The sequence below is a fragment of the Brassica napus genome, chromosome C2, assembly GCF_020379485.1.
Source record: "Brassica napus cultivar Da-Ae chromosome C2, Da-Ae, whole genome shotgun sequence".
NCBI classification, from domain to species: domain Eukaryota; kingdom Viridiplantae; phylum Streptophyta; class Magnoliopsida; order Brassicales; family Brassicaceae; genus Brassica; species Brassica napus.
In genome coordinates, this window is record NC_063445.1 from 53,839,746 (window position 1) to 53,856,258 (window position 16,513).

General features: G+C 36.2%; 2 protein-coding genes across 2 annotated transcripts; both read left to right on the forward strand.

Moving 5' to 3' along the window:
* Positions 1-9,147: 9,147 nt before the first annotated feature.
* LOC125575690 lies at positions 9,148-11,098 on the forward strand. The gene is made up of 3 exons (XM_048749236.1): positions 9,148-9,649; positions 9,732-10,332; positions 10,417-11,098. Exons 1-3 carry the CDS (start codon positions 9,148-9,150, stop codon positions 11,096-11,098), a joined length of 1,785 nt encoding a protein of 594 aa, XP_048605193.1.
* Positions 11,099-11,196: 98 nt separating this feature from the next.
* LOC125582491 (ATP-dependent DNA helicase PIF1-like) lies at positions 11,197-14,449 on the forward strand. The gene is made up of 2 exons (XM_048749237.1): positions 11,197-12,256; positions 12,395-14,449. Exons 1-2 carry the CDS (start codon positions 11,197-11,199, stop codon positions 12,922-12,924), a joined length of 1,590 nt encoding a protein of 529 aa, XP_048605194.1. The 3' UTR covers positions 12,925-14,449.
* Positions 14,450-16,513: the final 2,064 nt, after the last annotated feature.

Here is a 16,513-nt window from a genome sequence, read left to right on the forward strand (position 1 = left end):
TTGGAGGTCTGTTGTCATAATTTATATATTCCTATTTTCATCTGATTTTCTATGATAATATTTTGATCTAAGCTTTGTTTCGTTTGTTTTTTTACAGAAAATATAGATGAGACTTGTGAACTAGAATTCGACTGTAGCTCTCTAGATGCTACTGATTCAGAGTATAAATATGAAGATGTTGATCTTCCATCTTCTGAACATGATTTACTTAATACAGAAAAGTCTAGAGCAGCTACAAAAGGACAAAACAAAGATGGTATTGTCTTTTTAAAATAATTATTATAAAGTGTTTCTTTTATTTATCAGTATGTGCCTAATGTTCTTGCTGATGTTGTAAATTCAGAATATACTGATGAAGGTGATCCAAAATACACATGTACACATTGTGGTGCAATGATGTGGTATGGAGAACGTTTGAACAAGCGCCGGAATGCTAAGATTCCTACATTTTCACTATGCTGTATGCAAGGCCAAGTGCAACTGCCTTTATTGAAAGAACCACCAAGTGTTCTAAAAAAGTTGATGGAAGGTGATGATTCAGAAAGCAAGCATTTCCAGAAGAATATGAGACCTTATAACATGATTTTTTCATTTACTTCACTTGGTGGGAAAGTAGAGAGATCTGTTCAAAAGGGAAAAGGACCACCCATGTTGGTTCTACAAGGAGAAAATTATCATCTAATGGGCAGTTTAACTCCTAATAATGACAGCCAAGCAAAGTTCGGACAGCTTTACATAGCTGACACAGAAAATGAAGTTGAAAATAGAGCAAATTGTCTGAGGTACTTTTATACAAATACTTTTAAGCCTTACAGCTCAAGCGTTTTGTCTGTCCGTTTGCTATGTAAATGGTATTTTCTAAATTCTATTGCAGCTCTGGTAAAAGGGGGTTCAATTCCAATAAGAAGGATAATCTGAGGAAAGACTTATTGAGAAATTGATGAAGATGTTGGATGAAGTGAATCCATATGTCAAAAAGTTCAGAACTGCGAGAGATCGGTTTCATATTGCACCAGAGGATTCTTTTCATATGAGGATTGTAAGTAATCGATCTAAGGATGGGAGAACATATAATACTCCGACAGCCTCAGAAGTTGCTGCGCTCATTCCAGGAGATTTCAATCTAGATATGGATAAAAGGGATATTGTTCTACAACAGAAACACTACAAGAAAACAGGGGGATTCTGATGGCCGAAATCGTCGGAAATTCGTCGGAATCGGTCTATTCCGACGAATTTCCGACGAACCCGTCCGTCGGTATCGTTTCGTCGGAAAAAAAAAATTCGTCGGAATTTCGTCAGAAATTCCGACGACTTTCTGACGAATACCGAGAAACGTCATTCTGACGAACTTCCGACGATATTACGATGCGGCTACACGAGACCAGAGTTCATCGGAAAACTACAATTCCGACAAACGTGGTTACTCGGTTTATTCCGACGAACTTTGGGCGTCGGAATTTACCGACGGACATCGGTCGTCGGAATATACCGACGAACCACGTTCGTCGGTATATTCCGACAGAAATGAGTTTGTCGGTAAATTCCGACGGATATATGTCCGTCGGTATATTCCGACGACCGTTGTCCGTCGGTAAATACCCTCTTTTTTTTTACAAATTAATTTTGTATTTTTATATATTTTTTGATATTAATAAATTTAAAAAATTAGAAATTTAAAACTAATAATATTATAAAATTTAAATTCATAAAAACCGAAATAGGAAAAAAACATTCATAAAGTTTAAAATTCATACAAACCGAAATAGAAAAAAAAAACATTCCGAAAGTTTTATAAAGCCGAAATAAACTAAGATGAACTCGAAGACATCAAACGATCTAGCTTCTGCATAATCTCGGTGTTGAACTTCTTCTGGGATGCCAACTCAGCAAGGATAGTGGCATTCTCCGAACGGATAGTGGCATTCTCCGAAAGGATAGTGGTGTTCTGCTCCTCCAATGCCCCAATCCGTTCATCTTTGTCATGTAGCTCCTCGAGAATCATGGGATCGGCATACGGAGCTTGCGAAGAAGATGCCGGATACGAAGAAGCACGACGGGCCAACCCAACTAAACGGCCTCCTTTCCTTTTAGGAACCGCCTACAAAAATATTTAAAGTAAGTAAATATGGACAAGTAAGTAATCGACATTATAAAAAAAATATATTAATAAAAAAAATTACCTTTTCAACCATCTCATTTATTTGCAATAGAGACAGGTTGGTTGAAGCTCCCGTGGAGTCGCCGTCATCAGAGAGAGGCTGAGATTGAGAAACTATCTCAGCTTCCACCAAATCAACTACACCTCTGATCACGGGGTCCTGAATTTGACCCGTCGTCTTGTTAGTGTGAGCCACCTTAATGAGTTGGAGACGATCAACGGGATTACCGTCATTTGCTTCGATCTAAAAAAACCGCCATTATTAGCCAAAAAATATATAAAATATTTATTTAAAAAATATAAAGATAAATAATAATAAAAAACTTACAAGTTCATCCTCCTTAGTAGACATGGAGCAAGCGCCGAGGTTGTGCACATACATACCTTTCCCGCCACGATCGCTCTTCCGGTTCCTGGAGTTCCTAGAAGACGTCTCTGCAGTGTCTTCCCTCTCCCAATGAGCTATCAACTGCTCCCACACCCCCCCGTTGATGAACCGTGGCTTCTTGTTCTTCTGCCAAACTGTCTTCCACGCGTTTATCTGCTTTGTGTAAGAGTCCATGGCCTTTTCGTTGAATTTCTTACGGACTGTTTCCGTAAGATCGGAGTGCCAGTTGAACTCTTGCTACAAAACAAACACAATTTAATAAGTAAATATATGTAAAAAAATGTAAAAACTTAAAAAAAATGAAGGGTTACTATACCGCAAACTGACGAAACCACAACTCTCGTTCGTCGGAAGGGATCACACTCCACTTTGGATATCCAAAACGGAGCATGGAGTACATCATCTGGTTGATGCTCCGGCTAATGCCATTTTTCGACTTGGTGAACCTTTAAAAAAAAATACAAGTTAGCAAGTTAATTAAAGCAAAAAATATAACGGTACAAATAAAAAAAAATACTAACCAAGTGCTATGGCCTCGTCGTGGGTTGAGTTGGAGAAACGGGAGATGCTCTCGACCTGGTTGTTGAACCAATAGATGAACCGGCATGACCCCCGGATCCTGTTGAGCAGCAGCGTGAGGGGCAGCGTGAGGGGCAGAGGGAGCTGGAGCGGGAATATATGCGGGAACCGAGTCATGAGACGATACCGATGCACGGGAACCGCTCACCGAACTACGTCGAAGACGGGCTGCGGGGCGGGCTTCATCCTCGGCCCTAAAAAAAAAAAAGTAACCCATCAAACATATTTTCATTTATATATTTACAAAAGATTTTATAAACGTTTTAAAAAAACTATTAAACCTTTTATATATATATATATATATATATATATATATATATATATATGTATACAAAATTATAAAAAATTTATAAATATAGAAAAATGTTGTTAAAAATTTATAAATGAAGAAAAATGTTGTTAAATATTTATATTTTAAAAAAAAAATGTTGTTAAATATTTATTAGTGGAAACTTAAAAAAAATATAAAAAATTTTAAAATTTTAAAATTTTTACTATACATGATTTACATATATATATATGTATACAAAATTATAAAAAATTTATAAATATAGAAAAATGTTGTTAAAATTTATAAATGAAGAAAAATGGTGTTAAATATTTATATTTTTTTCAAAAAACGTTTTTAAAAATCAAAAAACGTTTTTAAAAATCAAAAAACGTTTTTAAAAATCAAAAAATGTTCCAAAAAAAACTAAAACAACAATCCTAACTTATATATCCTAAACTATCCATTCAATCCTAAAATGTTCAATCAAACAACCTAAAATCCGAGATCAACTTCCAAAACCCTAAACAATTGAAAAAAAAAGGTTTGGGATGATTCTTACATGATTTGGGGTTTGGGGAAGAGATAGGAGGGTGAGGAGAGGATTCGCCGGTGAAGAGAGGCCGGAATCGCCGGAGAGTCGCCGAAATCGCCGAAATCGCCGGAGAGTTTTGAGAGAGAGAGGCCGCGGAGATAACGAAGAAGAAAGGAGAAGGGTTTTTATTTCCGTGGATTCCGACGGACACGGGTTCGTCGGTATTCCGTCGGTATATTTAAAATATACCAAATGCCGATTCGCGAAAATTTTCAAGCGGTTTGGTTCTCCCGGGCTAATTGAAATTCCGACGGAACGTGTCCGTCAGTATTTTCCGACGGACACATTCCGTCGGTATATTCCGACGGAATTCCGACGACTTAGTGTTTAGGGTGTTCTTTTCAAGTTTCTAAATGCAAAATCCAAACCTTTGATAATATATATAGTATTTGCATAAAGATTTAACAATAAAAATGTTTTATAACACGATTTTACACAACAACATTTTTTGTAGTGTAAGCTTATATAAATATGATTGTATAAGTATATAATGTTAAGATGAGATGTTATGAAAACAATGATATGCATACATAAATATTTTAATGAGTTGTTATATTTGAACGGTTGCGATCTAATACTATACTAAACACTTATTATGTGTTATTTTCATAGTTTTGGCATCTAAATTTATAGATTTTTATGATTGAATTTTTTAGAAACACATGTCGTCGGTAATTCGTCGGAAAATACTGACGACATTCCGACGAACTCGACAAGTTCGTCGGAATGTCGTCGGTATTTTCCGACGAAATACCGACGACCTTTCCAATTTTCAATGAAACCCGTTGTCGTCGCTATGTCGTCGGTATATTGCGAGGGATTTCCGACGGACCATTAAAAAAAAAAAAAAAAAAAAAAACTAATCAGAATCTTCTGAATCTTCATCAAACTCCCCAACCTCGGCTTCCGGCTCTGAATGTACGACAGCATCATGTCCAAACACAGTCAAATTCTCAACGAGTTGAACATTTTCCAAATCTTCAACTGCCTGGGCGTTGCTGGTAGACTCTGGTTGCAATGGTTCATCATCATCAGAAGTTCCATCCACTCGTCCTCTTGGGTTGATTTGCGTTACAGTAACCCATGGATCGTCTCTGTACGTCACCCGAGGGTAACTGATGTAGCACACCTATACATATCAATTATACAAGTATTAGTTCAATATATAACATTAATTAATTATATTGGTAAAAAATTATGAATAGATTGACATACCTGATCAGCTTGCGAACCAAGAATGAAGGGATCATAATATTGAAGTTTCCGCCGCGAATGAACTGATGTAACACCAAACGCATCAATCTTCACTCCTCTATCTGGGGTGGTGTCATACCAATCACAATAGAATACTACACAACGCAATCCAACCATTCCAGGAAATTGGATTTCCAATATTTCTTTTATGTTGCCGTAGTAGACATCGTCACCAGAAGAAGATGAAACACCAGCATCATATGTTGTCTTAGAATGACCTTTCCTTGTGAATGCATATCCTCGCGTACAAAATTTAGGATATGATTTGACCACATAGTTTGGTCCCTGCACAAATTCGCGTATCCAATCATCGAACACAAGACCTCTGGCCAAACCATCATTCACCTATAAAAAAAAACATATATGATTGCAAAATTAATTAGTTTATATATATTAAATTTAAACTAATCATTTGCATAGGGTAATATGATATATGACTCACATAACTACGAAGCCACGCAGCAAATCCGTTATCTCTAAGTTGTCGAAGCTCATCTTCTGTTGCATGCCTGTGAGTCATACGCAACTCCGCCATATATACACTATATACAAAAATATTATCAATATGAAATAAATTTATTGAATATTAATCTAACAATAAATGAATAAATATTTTTACCTCTCATATTGTAGAACATCTTCACAGTTGGTGAGCAAATATGTTTGCAAATGAGCGTGCTCAGTGTCCGTAAGTCTCCGCTTCGTGAATTTTCCACTAAGTCGTCCTATTTCCTTGAACATGCTTGGGACAGTAACATGATATGTTGCTCTCTCCCCTCTATCATCATGCCGAGCAGGTCTTCGGTGTTTTGTTTGCACTTCTGGTGGAAAATAATTTTCAGCAAAGATTGCAGTTTCTTCATTGATCACCTGTGCCACTATAGATCCTTCCACCCTGCTTTGATTTTTGACCATCTTCTTCAGATGATGCATATAACGCTCAAAAATATACATCCATCTGTACTGCACAGGACCACCAAGTTCCAATTCTCTTGCGAGATGAATAGCAAGATGTTCCATTACATCAAAGAATGATGGAGGAAATATCTTCTCAAGGTTGCACATGCTGACTGGTGCGTTTGTCTTCAAATTATTAATACCCTCTTCAGTCACTACTCTGCTGCATAAGTCGCGGAAAAAAACACTAATCCCTGCAATTGCTTCATGAACATTACGTGGCAATAATGCTGAAAAGGCAAACGGAAGGAGGCGCTGCATAATTACATGACAATCATGACTCTTCAAGCCAGTAAACTTTCCTTCGCTTCTATCAACGCAGTTCCCCAAATTTGATGCATATCCGTCAGGAAATTTCACTTTATCTGTAATCCAATCAAAGAACTCTTCTTTTCTAGCACCATCTAGCCGATAAATGGGAAAAGGGGCCGTACCGTTCTCATCAACGTGAAGTTCAGAACGATCACAAATATCGACTAAATCCAACCTTGACTTCAAATTATCCTTCGTTTTACCTTGGATGTTAAGGACTGTGTTCATCAGATTATCGAAGAAGTTCTTCTCAATATGCATGACATCTAAATTATGCCGCAATAGATGACTCTCCCAATATGGCAGATCCCAGAAAATACTCTTTTTGTGCCAGTTATGTAGCTCTCCAACCGCATTGACTCGAATGTTTTCATGTCCACCTACATCTGGCGTCCTTTCTGCATCAAAATACCTAAACTGCTTCAACAAATCTTTCCCACTAACTTCCTCAGGTGGACCATCAAACACCTGCTTGTTCTTCGTAAACGAAGTCTTACTCCTGCGGTATGGATGATCAGGTGGTAGAAATCGTCTGTGACAGTCAAACCAACACGTTTTCCTTCCGTTCTTTAGTTGGAAAGCATCTGTGTCATCTTGACAATATGGACATGATAGCTTCCCATGTGTTGTCCATCCAGATAACATACCATATGCTGGAAAGTCACTTATTGTCCACATAAGTACTGCCCGCATCTGAAAGTTTTCTTTGCGCGAAACATCGTATGTCTCAAAACCATGCGCCCATAGTTGTTGCAACTCATATATTAGTGGTTGAAGAAACACATCTAGTGATCTTTTAGGATGATCTGGCCCGGGGACGAGAATTGAGAGAAACAAAAACTCTCGTCGCATGCACAAGCTCGGCCGTAAGTTGTACGGTGTCACAATAACTGGCCATAGAGAATACTGCCTTCCATGCTTTCCAAATGGGCTGAAACCATCAGTAGATAATCCAAGATAAACATTTCTTCTCTCTTCCGCAAATTCTGGATATGTTGACTGGAAATGTTTCCAAGCCTTTGCATCTGAAGGATGTCTAATCTCACCATTTGTGGAATGCTCTGCATGCCATCTCATTGCTTTTGCTGTGCGCTCACACTGATACAACCTCTTCAATCTTTCCGTCAAAGGCAAATACCACATTCTTTTGAATGGGATCGGAACTCTTCCCCTCGTCTCCTGATAACGAGGTTTCCCACAAAATTTGCATACATTCCGTGTCTCATCCGCTCTCCAGTAGATCATGCAGTTGTCAATACATACATCTATCACTTCATACGGTAGTTGAAGACCTGCAACAAGTTTCTGAACCTCGTAGTATGAACCCGGTGCAAGGTTATCCTCAGGTAGAATACCTTTGACAAAATCAGTAATCGCATCCATACATTCTTCAGCCAAATTATAGTCTGTCTTAATACCCATTAATCTAGTTGCAGATGATAAGACTGAATGACCATCTCTACAATTTTGATACAAAGGTTGTTTTCCTGCATCCAACATGTCAAAAAATCTCCTAGACTCGGGGTTTGGTTCTTCCCCTCTATAATGATCATGTACCATCTGCTCAGTACCTACACCATAATCTATATCCGTTCTAGATTCTTCTAACCTAATATCAGGCTGAGGTTCACTAACAGGCTGAGGTTCGCTAGTACTACCATATTCATAACCAGTTTCCCCATGAAGGTACCAAACTTTATAATTACGTGAAAACCCTTTCATATACAAATGAGTCCAAACATCAAATTCTTTTATAACCTTATTATTATTGCAAGAAGAGCAGGGACATCTTAACATACCACTTTTTGCATCCGGTTGCTGTTGAACAAGCCTCATGAATTCTCCAATCCCTTGAACGTATTCTTCCGTAAGCAAATTGGTGTTCGGATCCAAATGAGGTTTATCCATCCACGAACGATAATAAACTTCTGAAGACATGATTTTCACGGAATTGTTATGACTAAAGAGAATGAAGTGTGAATGAGTTGAATGAGGAGGGGTTGTACTTATAGGAAATTGCTTACGGACCTCCGACGACTTTCCGACGAAATTCCGACGGATGTAAAGCAGTCCGTCGGAATTCCGTCGGAATTGTCCAATCCCAAACGGCTATACAACGGTCATATATATTTGTCGGCAACGGTCACATGGTTCATCGGAATTCCGTCGGAAAATACCGACGGAATTCCGACGACTTTGCTGTTAATCGGAATGTCGTCGGAAATTCGTCGGAATATACCGACGAACTTCCGACGACTACAACGGTTACATTTTTTATCAGAATGTCGTCGAAAAGTCGTCGGAAAATTCCGACGAACCATATTTCGTCGGAATTCCGTCGGAAATGGCCGACGGAATTCCGACGACTTAATTTTTTTGGATTTCGTCGGAAATTTGTCAGTATTCCGTCACAAATGTCCGACGACCTTGGTGTCCGTCGGAACCTCCGTCGGAATTCGGTGTGTTTTCTTGTAGTGAAATCAGGAAACCTACTGCGAATAAACGAGATACATGCTTCTTATCTTGCCCTTCAATATCCTCTGTTATTTACTTATGGAGAAGATGGATTCAGACTTGGTATTAAGAAAGGTGTAACAAAAGCTACAAAGAAGCAAAAGAAGCCTAATATCAGTATGCGACAGTTCTTTGCTTTTCGCCTTCATGAACGTAAGAATGAGTCTCATTCTCTGTTGCATTCGAGAAGACTATTTCAGCAGTTCTTGGTGGATGCCTACACTACTATAGAGTCTAATCGCCTACGCTATCTGAGATTTAATCAACCTACTTTGCGATCAGATACTTATGACTCTATCAAAGAGTCTGAGAATGCAGGAAAGGTTGATATGAGTGATCAAGGATCGGAGTTCGTCTTACCAGCTTCTTTCACTGGAAGTCCTAGATATATGAAGAATCTTTACTTGGATGCTATGACCGTATGTAAGCACTTTGGATTTCCAGATCTTTTCATCACTTTCACTTGTAATCCGAAATGGCCGGAGATCACAAGATATGTTAAGTCTCAAAAACTAAAGGCAGAAGATAGATCAGACATTGTTTGTAGGATCTTCAAGATGAAACTTGATTCATTGATGGATGACTTAACCAAAAAAAATCTTCTTGGAAAGACTATTGCATGTAAGTTAGGAATAAAGTTATATTTTAGCTTCCCACATCTTTATTTCGTTTGGTTGAGCCTAATAATTTTTTTCCCTAACAGCGATGTACACGGTCGAGTTCCAGAAACGTGGCTTACCACACGCACACATTCTCTTATTTATGGATCCTTCGCACAAGTTTCCTACAACCGATCACATTGACAATATCATTTCTGCGGAGATTCCTGATAAACTCGAAGAACCTGAACTTTATGAAGTTATTAAAGATATGATGATTCATGGTCCTTGTGGAGCAGCTGATATGAATTCTCCATGTATGGAGAATGGTTTGTGCTCTAAGTCGTATCCTAAACCATTTGCTAAGAAGACCACTATTAATAAAGAAGGATTTCCGGTTTATAGAAGGCGCAAACAGTCAGAGAACTTTGTCCTGAAGAATGGATACAAATGTGACAATCGGTTTGTTATTCCATATAACAAGAGACTATCTCTACGTTTCCGAGCTCATATTAATGTGGAGTGGTGCAACCAAGCTGGATCTATCAAGTACTTATTCAAGTACATTAATAAGGGACAAGATCGTGTGACTATTGCTGTGGAACCGCCAGATCACATTGTTGCTAACGAGTTGGGCAATGAAGACATTACTGTGGAAAAGATGGAAAAGAAAAGAAACGAACTTAAGGACTTTTTCGATTGCAGGTATGGAACTAATACAGAACATTGTACCTGATTTTTAGATGTGATACATATTTACATTTCTAATTGTCTATTTCTCTTATGCAGATATGTGTCTTCTTGTGAATCAGCTTGGCGAATTTTCAAATTTCCTATTCACTATCGATCAACTGCTGTTGAGAAGCTTAGTTTTCATCTACCAGGAAAACAAGTGGTCACTTTTAAAGGAAAAGACAAGCTGAAAGTAGTGATCAGTCGTAAGCTCATTGAAAAGACAATGTTCTTGGCATGGTTCGAGTTGAATAAAATCAATGAGTTTGCAAGAACACTAACTTATGCCCAGATTCCTATCTACTATATCTTTGACAAAAGGTCTAAGAAGTGGAAGAAGCGGAAAAGGGGTTTCTGTTTAGGAAGAATAAATTATGCTCCTCGGATACAGGAAGCAGCTTATTTCTTGCGCATATTGTTGAACATTGTCAGAGGGCCTACCAGTTATGATGACATTAAGACCTACGAGGGAGTTCTCTATCCTGAATACAAAGATGTATGTTTTGCTCGTGGATTATTAGATGATGATCAGGAGTACATTGATGATCTTGTAAGGAGAAGCTATGAATGCTCTGCAAGTGATCTACGACAAGTGTTTGTTATTATACTTATGAGTAACACTCTGTCTCTTCCAGAGGTCGTATGGGAAAACACGTGGCGGTATTTGTCTGAAGATATAGAGCATAACAGAAGGAAATATTTGAATAGACCAGGTTTGAACTTATTACTATGGACGTGATTATGTAATTTTACTACCTATGTGGAAGCCGCAAATATATTTTGATCATGTATCTTATACGTAAATTTTTTTATTGGTAGGATTGGTGTTGAACGACAATGACAAAAAAAAAGTATGCGTTACTAGAGATTGAGAAGCTGTTGAGGCGTAACGGTACGTCTCTACCAAGATTAACGAAGAACCCAAAACTGCCAAAGACAAGTACTCAGGATTTTAATGTCTTGATAGTAGATGAGCGCAGCTATGATCGAAAAACATTGTTAGAGACTCTTGATAGAGATGTTCCGAAAATGACAGAGGAGCAAAAGGAAATTTATGATCAGATTCTTGCTGCTGTGAATCAAGGAAATGGTGGAATGTTTTTTGTTTATGGATTTGGTGGAACTGGAAAAACTTTTCTCTGGAAGTTACTTTCTGCAGCTATTAGATGCCAAGGAGATATTGTTCTAAACGTTGCATCAAGTGGCATTGCTTCTTTGTTACTACCAGGAGGTAGGACTGCTCATTCAAGATTTGGTATCCCATTAAATCCAGACGAGTTTTCATCATGTACTATGCAGCCTGGAACTGATCAAGCAGATTTAGTCAAAGAATCATCACTCATTATATGGGACGAAGCGCCAATGATGGGCAAACATTGTTTTGAAGCTTTGGATAGGAGCTTATCTGATATAGTTGGGAAGCATGCGAACCAGCCGTTTGGTGGAAAAGTTATTGTCTTTGGGGGTGACTTTAGGCAGGTTCTTCCTGTTATAAATGGAGCTGGTAGGGCTGAGATCGTTTTGGCTTCTCTGAATTCGTCATATCTTTGGGAGCACTGCAAAGTTCTGAAGCTCACCAAGAACATGCGTTTGTTATCGGATGGTTTGTCACCAGAAGAGGCTGCCGATCTTAGGGATTTTTCTGATTGGATATTAAAAATTGGGGATGGTAAACTTGCAGAGCGTAATGATGGTGAAACCGAGATCGAAATTCCATCAGAGTTTCTTATAACAGACTCCAAAAATTCTATAGAAGCAATCAGCACAGCCATTTATGGTGATTCTGCTTCTCTACATGAAAAGAAAGAGGCCAAGTTTTTTCAAGAGAGAGCTATCCTATGTCCGACTAATGAAGATGTCAATATGATTAATGACTACATGCTAGATATGCTGGATGGTAAATTTATTTATTCTACATTCTTATTCGTTCTTACTTATGTATACAATATATGTACTAATGATTGAGTTTTGCTTTCAGGTGATGAAAAGATTTACTTAAGTGCCGATAGTATAGACCCAAGAGATAAGGGTTGAGTCAACAATGAAGCACTAGGACCTGATTTTCTTAACACTATTAAGGTGGCTGGTTTGCCTAACCATAGTCTTAGACTGAAGATTGGTTGTCCTGTCATGGTTCTGCAAAATATTGAGCCTTCTGCTGGGTTAATGAACGGCACGAGACTACAGATCACTCAACTAATGGACTTTATGGTTCAAGCTAGGATAACAACTGGAGAAAAGGTTGGAAAATTAGTAGATATTCCTAGATTGTTGATAACACCATCAGATACTCGACTGCCTTTTAAGATGCGCAGGAGGCAATTGCCATTGGCAGTGGCGTTTGCTATTACAATAAACAAAAGCCAAGGGCAATCCCTATCCGAAGTTGGTATCTTTCTACCAAGACCTGTTTTTTCACACGGACAACTCTACGTGGCTGTGTCTAAGGTGACTTCTAAAAAAGGTTTGAAGATTCTAGCTGTTGACAAAGATGGTAAACCTCAAAAGAAAACTACAAATGTTGTATTCAAAGAGGTTTTTGCTAATCTGGAAGAATATGCTTGACAAGGTAAATATTTTTATTTACTTATAATCTTTCTATTTTGAGCTAAACATACACAGATAAGTTATTTTTTTACTTATTTTTGCCAATGCAGGTTTAAGATGCAGGTTTAAGATGTCTACAAACAAGACAGGTGTAGTTTCTGTATTTGCTATTCATTGTCAAAACTAAGCCATTTTTCTTCTTATTGTCTGGTTTTTTTTAGCTCAAAGAATGAGTTTTATTTGTACTATTATTTTAAACGTTGTTATTCTTATTAAGTAAGTTGGTCATAACACAATCATCCAAACAACATGCAATTTATCAAGCGGTGAGATCAAGTTAAAAGAAAACAAATAACTATAACTGTTGACAAATCACAAGAACAATACTACATGTCCTACATTAATTTAATCTTATGATCATTCTATAACTTAATGTGTCTAATAGCTTAACTTCAGCAACAATTTACTAACCTTTTGGTTTTTGACCCGCTCTGTTGTCAGCTTCATTGTGCACTTTGAGAATCAAAAAACTGAATTCTATTACCTGCATACGATATATTATGTTCAAGTAAATAAAAAAATCTCAATGAAGACGTTTATTTTACTAATATCAATCATCTTATCATCTTTACAAGTTTCTATAAAACATTCAAGCAATCTAAACAATCTCTAAGTACTTTACAACTCACAGGTATTTTGAGTATGAATAATAAAGAACTTATCTTTTTTTCTTTCATGTCGGCTTCCCCTTTGTTGTTTACGGATCTGCTCTTCTCTCGATCTCGATCACAATTAAAACTCAACTCTTATCACGAAACATCACCACAGCCGCATCCGACGTTTCTTCAATTGATGTATTGAATGTTCACTTTTGCTTCGTCTATGTCTCGATTTTGTACTCAAACAAGAAAACTATGAACATGAGACACAAAAGGCAATTCGTTAATCTCAAACAGAGTATAACGAATTGATCTTTAAAAAACGTATACAGAGAAATTGGTACCTTGATACTGTCAATTAATCCATTCATTACATCTTCTAATTCAAAATCCCATTGAAACCGTCTGAGATTCTCCTGTTGAACTCGCCGAATATCTCCCTCTGTTTGGCTTCTCTTTCAGTGTGATAGTTTTTTTTTGGGTCGTCTAACTGGTTTTTTTCCTGCGTAAAGTTGTTAGATATCTAATTGGGCTTTTGTTATTAAACTTTTTCTCTTAAATGTTTATCATCAGCAATTTAAAAACCCATTTAATAATAATATATATTGCTTTAACTATATATTATCTAAGTTAGGTTCTAACTATGTACATATTTTAAAAAAAAATTGGAATTCGATTTTATTGATATACATAAATTCCGTCAAACTATATTTGATCTATAACTAAATAATGTTAATAACCAAATATGTACTTATGCATTTATAAATATTAAAACATAATATTTTACCTCATGCAAGTGAATGAGTATAAAAATTTATCAAATATTTTTTTATTGACTATAAAATTAACAAACTACCACAGACAAACTATATGATTAACAAAAATCTGTTTCAATCATTTAGATATAAATAACTAATGTAATTCATCATTTACTTTTTTTATATCATCATATAATATAAGATATTTAATATCACAATTACATAATCTATAATAAATACAATAACAATTCAAGCCGAAAACGAACACCCGCGCGGGCGCGCGGGTCAAGGTCTAGTACATCCTTAAAATGATTGACCTCAATCATGTTTAATTTTATAAGTTTTTGAGACGAGTAATCGAAAATATAAGTGTAATTTAATGATATATAACCAAATAAATTATTTTGTACATTTCTAAATACGCTATTATATATGTGTGTGTATATAAGTATTAAGAAACTTGGATGTTACAGATACATCAGTAAATATTAGGCCTGAGACGGATCGAGTATCCGGACAATTTTAAGGTATCCGAATTCAGATCCTTATCCGGTGAATCCATAATTTTACTATCTTTATCCGGATCCGGGGTTCTCGGATATCCGGGTGTCGGATATCCTTCTAATATCCGGATAAATCAGTAAATATTAGGCTTGGGACGGATCGAGTATCTGAGCAATTTTTTAAAGTATCCGGATTCAGATCCTTATCTGGCGAATCCATAATTTTACTATCCTTATCCGGAACCGGGGTTCTCGGATATCCGGGTGTCGGATATCCTTCTAAAAATTGTAATATCCAGCGGATATCCGGATCCGGATTTGGATCCCTAAATAAATAAAAAATAATATTAATATATATATATAAAATATTAACAATAAATTTAAAATAAAAATATATATAATGTCTTTAATTATTTCTATGTATAATATTCCAAAATTTACATAAAATTTATATATACTATTATAAAAATGAAAATATATTAAATAAAATTAATTTTTATATATAGATATTACTATTTTTGAAATATTTATTAATAAAACTTATGGATCCGGATATTCGGACTTAAAAATTAAGATATCTGGATCCGGATCCGGCTTTGACGGATCCAACATTTTACTATCCAGATCTGGATTCGGCCCCTCCGGATATCCAGATTTTCGGATCGGGTCCGGAACGAATCTCGAATCGAATCCGGATCTCGGATAAAAGTAAATATACATACTTTCCAACAAATCGCAGGCTAAAACCAAAAGGACATCATTGCAATTCAACTTGTATGTATATGAAATGTCGATAAATGATCGATTTCCAAATGCTCTCATCCCTTCATTTCAAGGTATGATTTTATGGATTAGGGACCACATTTGTTCATTTCAAGGTATGTTTTTTTATGTTTTCTGCTGGCAAATGACACAGTGATTGGCACATAACAGTATAACATTGCACACAAACAAAAGGGTAGAGCAATATATTTATAAATCTAATCTATTAAATTAGAATCCTATTTGAATTTACCATGGCATATTTTTAATTTTGGACTTATTAAACATGTTCTGACTAAATATAAATACATATTTCATATTAAATCTATATAAGCTATAGGAAATCTAAATCATATCATTTGAGAAAGTAAATCCTAACTATAAATTCAAACACGATTAATAACCTACCGTATATTCCTTGAAATATACCTCTTATCAAAAATATTTTCATAAATAGAAACAAATAGATATAGTCAATATAATATAAATAAACTAATGTCAACGTAATCTCTATGCTGTTTATACGATTAACTTTTCCTTTTGATTAGTTTTGTATGTTCTATTATTTATTCTGTAATACAAACTGATTATATTATTTTCTCGAATAAATTTTTTGATGTAGTTCCTTTATCTTTGCATGGAGTTAAATCAATGCACCAAGCAAAAATAGTGTCTAGCTTGGTTTCAAAGAGGTTCGCTGGATTAGGTTGAAATTTTGATGATTCAGTTTGAAAGAATATCACCGAAGAAGAGAGAGAACTTCTTTGCCAAAGAAAAATCTAAATTATATCAAATCTAAATCTAATTTAAAGCAGGAGGAGGCTTTGGATAATGATGAAGCAAAATTCTTTACAAATAAAAGGAACAACACATCTACTAACCAGTGCCAAAGAGGTTTATCACTCACTAGAAGGCTTTATTAGAT

Excerpts from the sequence above, each read along its gene's own strand:
- LOC125575690 (XM_048749236.1), top strand. The coding sequence starts at position 9,148 with ATGCGACAGTTCTTTGCTTTTCGCCTTCATGAACGTAAGAATGAGTCT. Across the intron at positions 9,650-9,731 it reads TCTTGGAAAGACTATTGCAT|CGATGTACACGGTCGAGTTC; the intron begins GTAAGTTAGGAA and ends TTTCCCTAACAG. Across the intron at positions 10,333-10,416 it reads AAGGACTTTTTCGATTGCAG|ATATGTGTCTTCTTGTGAAT; the intron begins GTATGGAACTAA and ends TCTCTTATGCAG.
- LOC125582491 (XM_048749237.1), top strand. The coding sequence starts at position 11,197 with ATGACAAAAAAAAAGTATGCGTTACTAGAGATTGAGAAGCTGTTGAGG. Across the intron at positions 12,257-12,394 it reads CATGCTAGATATGCTGGATG|TCAACAATGAAGCACTAGGA; the intron begins GTAAATTTATTT and ends ATAAGGGTTGAG.